This window comes from Sipha flava, unplaced genomic scaffold, assembly GCF_003268045.1.
Source record: "Sipha flava isolate LNK unplaced genomic scaffold, YSA_version1 18499_pilon_pilon, whole genome shotgun sequence".
NCBI classification, from domain to species: Eukaryota; Metazoa; Arthropoda; class Insecta; order Hemiptera; family Aphididae; genus Sipha; species Sipha flava.
In genome coordinates this window covers 7,889-9,423 of record NW_020272317.1, presented here as the reverse complement: position 1 = coordinate 9,423, position 1,535 = coordinate 7,889, and the positions used below count along the sequence as shown (strand labels likewise).

Here is a 1,535-nt window from a genome sequence, read left to right as displayed (position 1 = left end):
TTGGTAAAATTTGAATTTGATAAGTCAACCCCTTCACGTGCCTCAAAAGGGTTAAAGTTGTATGATAAGGGGGTGAATTATACATTTTCACCTGTAATGTCTTAAATTCTAAATTTAGACCATACATGTATAGGACTATTTTTATAGTAATAAATACTTACTACAAAAAAGGTATCTTGTAAATTTTTTGTAAAATTAATACTTTTTCGTAAAATTAAGAAAAACCAGTCAAAGTCAATATTTTTGGAAAATGGTTCGTTTTTTAGTTATTTATCTGTATCTCCTTAAATTTTATAGCTACACAAAAATTGTAAATTAGCAGTATTATTCCACTCAATATTATCTATAAATAAGAAGTTTTCATTTTTTTTGTTACATTAACCCTTTTGTAAATAATCAAGAAAAACCTTAAAAATATAGGTTTTTACAACTTTTTATTTATTAAAATATGTTAATTTTTTAAATATTGTATTCATGTTACACAATATATTAATCAAATTTAATTTTAAGTTTATTCATTAAATATTAAAAAATAATATTAATGATGTATTATTAATAGGCATAAGTTTTCTTTAAAATCTCACGGCTAAACCCTGGATATTGTTGGCGATATTCTTGAACAACCTAAAAAAGTTACATGTATTTATATTATTTGATAAAGGTAAAATATTACAAGATTATATAAATATTTCATACTTGTAAAATAAATTGTTTTTGATCTTCATTTTTAGTGAATTTTTCATTATATTCCTCCATCAATTTTATCCCACGTTCAGCTGTATCGTTAACGACTTTTAGTGCAGATAATATTTCTTTAGCTTGTATATACTCATCCAAGGCTTTCCATGTGCTTGGATCTTCTCGTAAAAAGTTAAAAGATATTTTAAATCGTTGAAATAATTTCCATGATTTATTATTAAGCAAGGCAAATGGAAGATCTTGATTAACAAAATTTGATACATCATCAAATTGTACGTTAATTTTTTTATTTGAACCTTCATTTTCTTCTTCGTTTATATTTTCTTCGTATCCTTGCAAAATTTTATTTGCCATTCGATGTTTAGTATTGTAGTCAACTCGGTCATCAAATAATGAAAACACAGCACATTCTTCATTCAAATACCACAAGTGATTTATGAATTTTTTTAAAGCAACTTTTCCCAATTTATTATTGTTATAATTCAATAACTTTTTTAAAAACATAATATCATTTATAGGAGCGGTAATAATATCTGGAGCCGAAATCCACACTTGAATATAACATTCAAGTATAAAACTACATATATCTTCCAGTGACTTTTTTTCTTTTGTTGAAATTTGAAATTGATCACAAAACATTAAAATTTTAAGACAGTATATAGCTTTTGACATCCATCGAGCTAAGTGATAAGCACCTGGCTGACGAAATCGTATACCATTTGGAGGTATTCCTCCTAAAAATATTAAAACTAGCTGTATAAACTCTTTATAGTCATCTCTCGGAAAGTGATTTTTAAGTTTGTCTACACAAAATAATATTAAATATTATTTTAAAT

General features: G+C 25.0%; 1 protein-coding gene across 1 annotated transcript; it reads right to left on the bottom strand.

Moving 5' to 3' along the window:
- Positions 1–519: 519 nt before the first annotated feature.
- Positions 520–1,125, bottom strand: LOC112681072. Its single transcript, XM_025551332.1, has 2 exons — positions 697–1,125; positions 520–624 (listed from the first exon to the last, which is right to left on the bottom strand). Exons 1-2 carry the CDS (start codon positions 1,051–1,053, stop codon positions 553–555), a joined length of 429 nt encoding a protein of 142 aa, XP_025407117.1. The 5' UTR covers positions 1,054–1,125; the 3' UTR covers positions 520–552.
- Between the last annotated feature and the right edge of the window lie 410 nt (positions 1,126–1,535).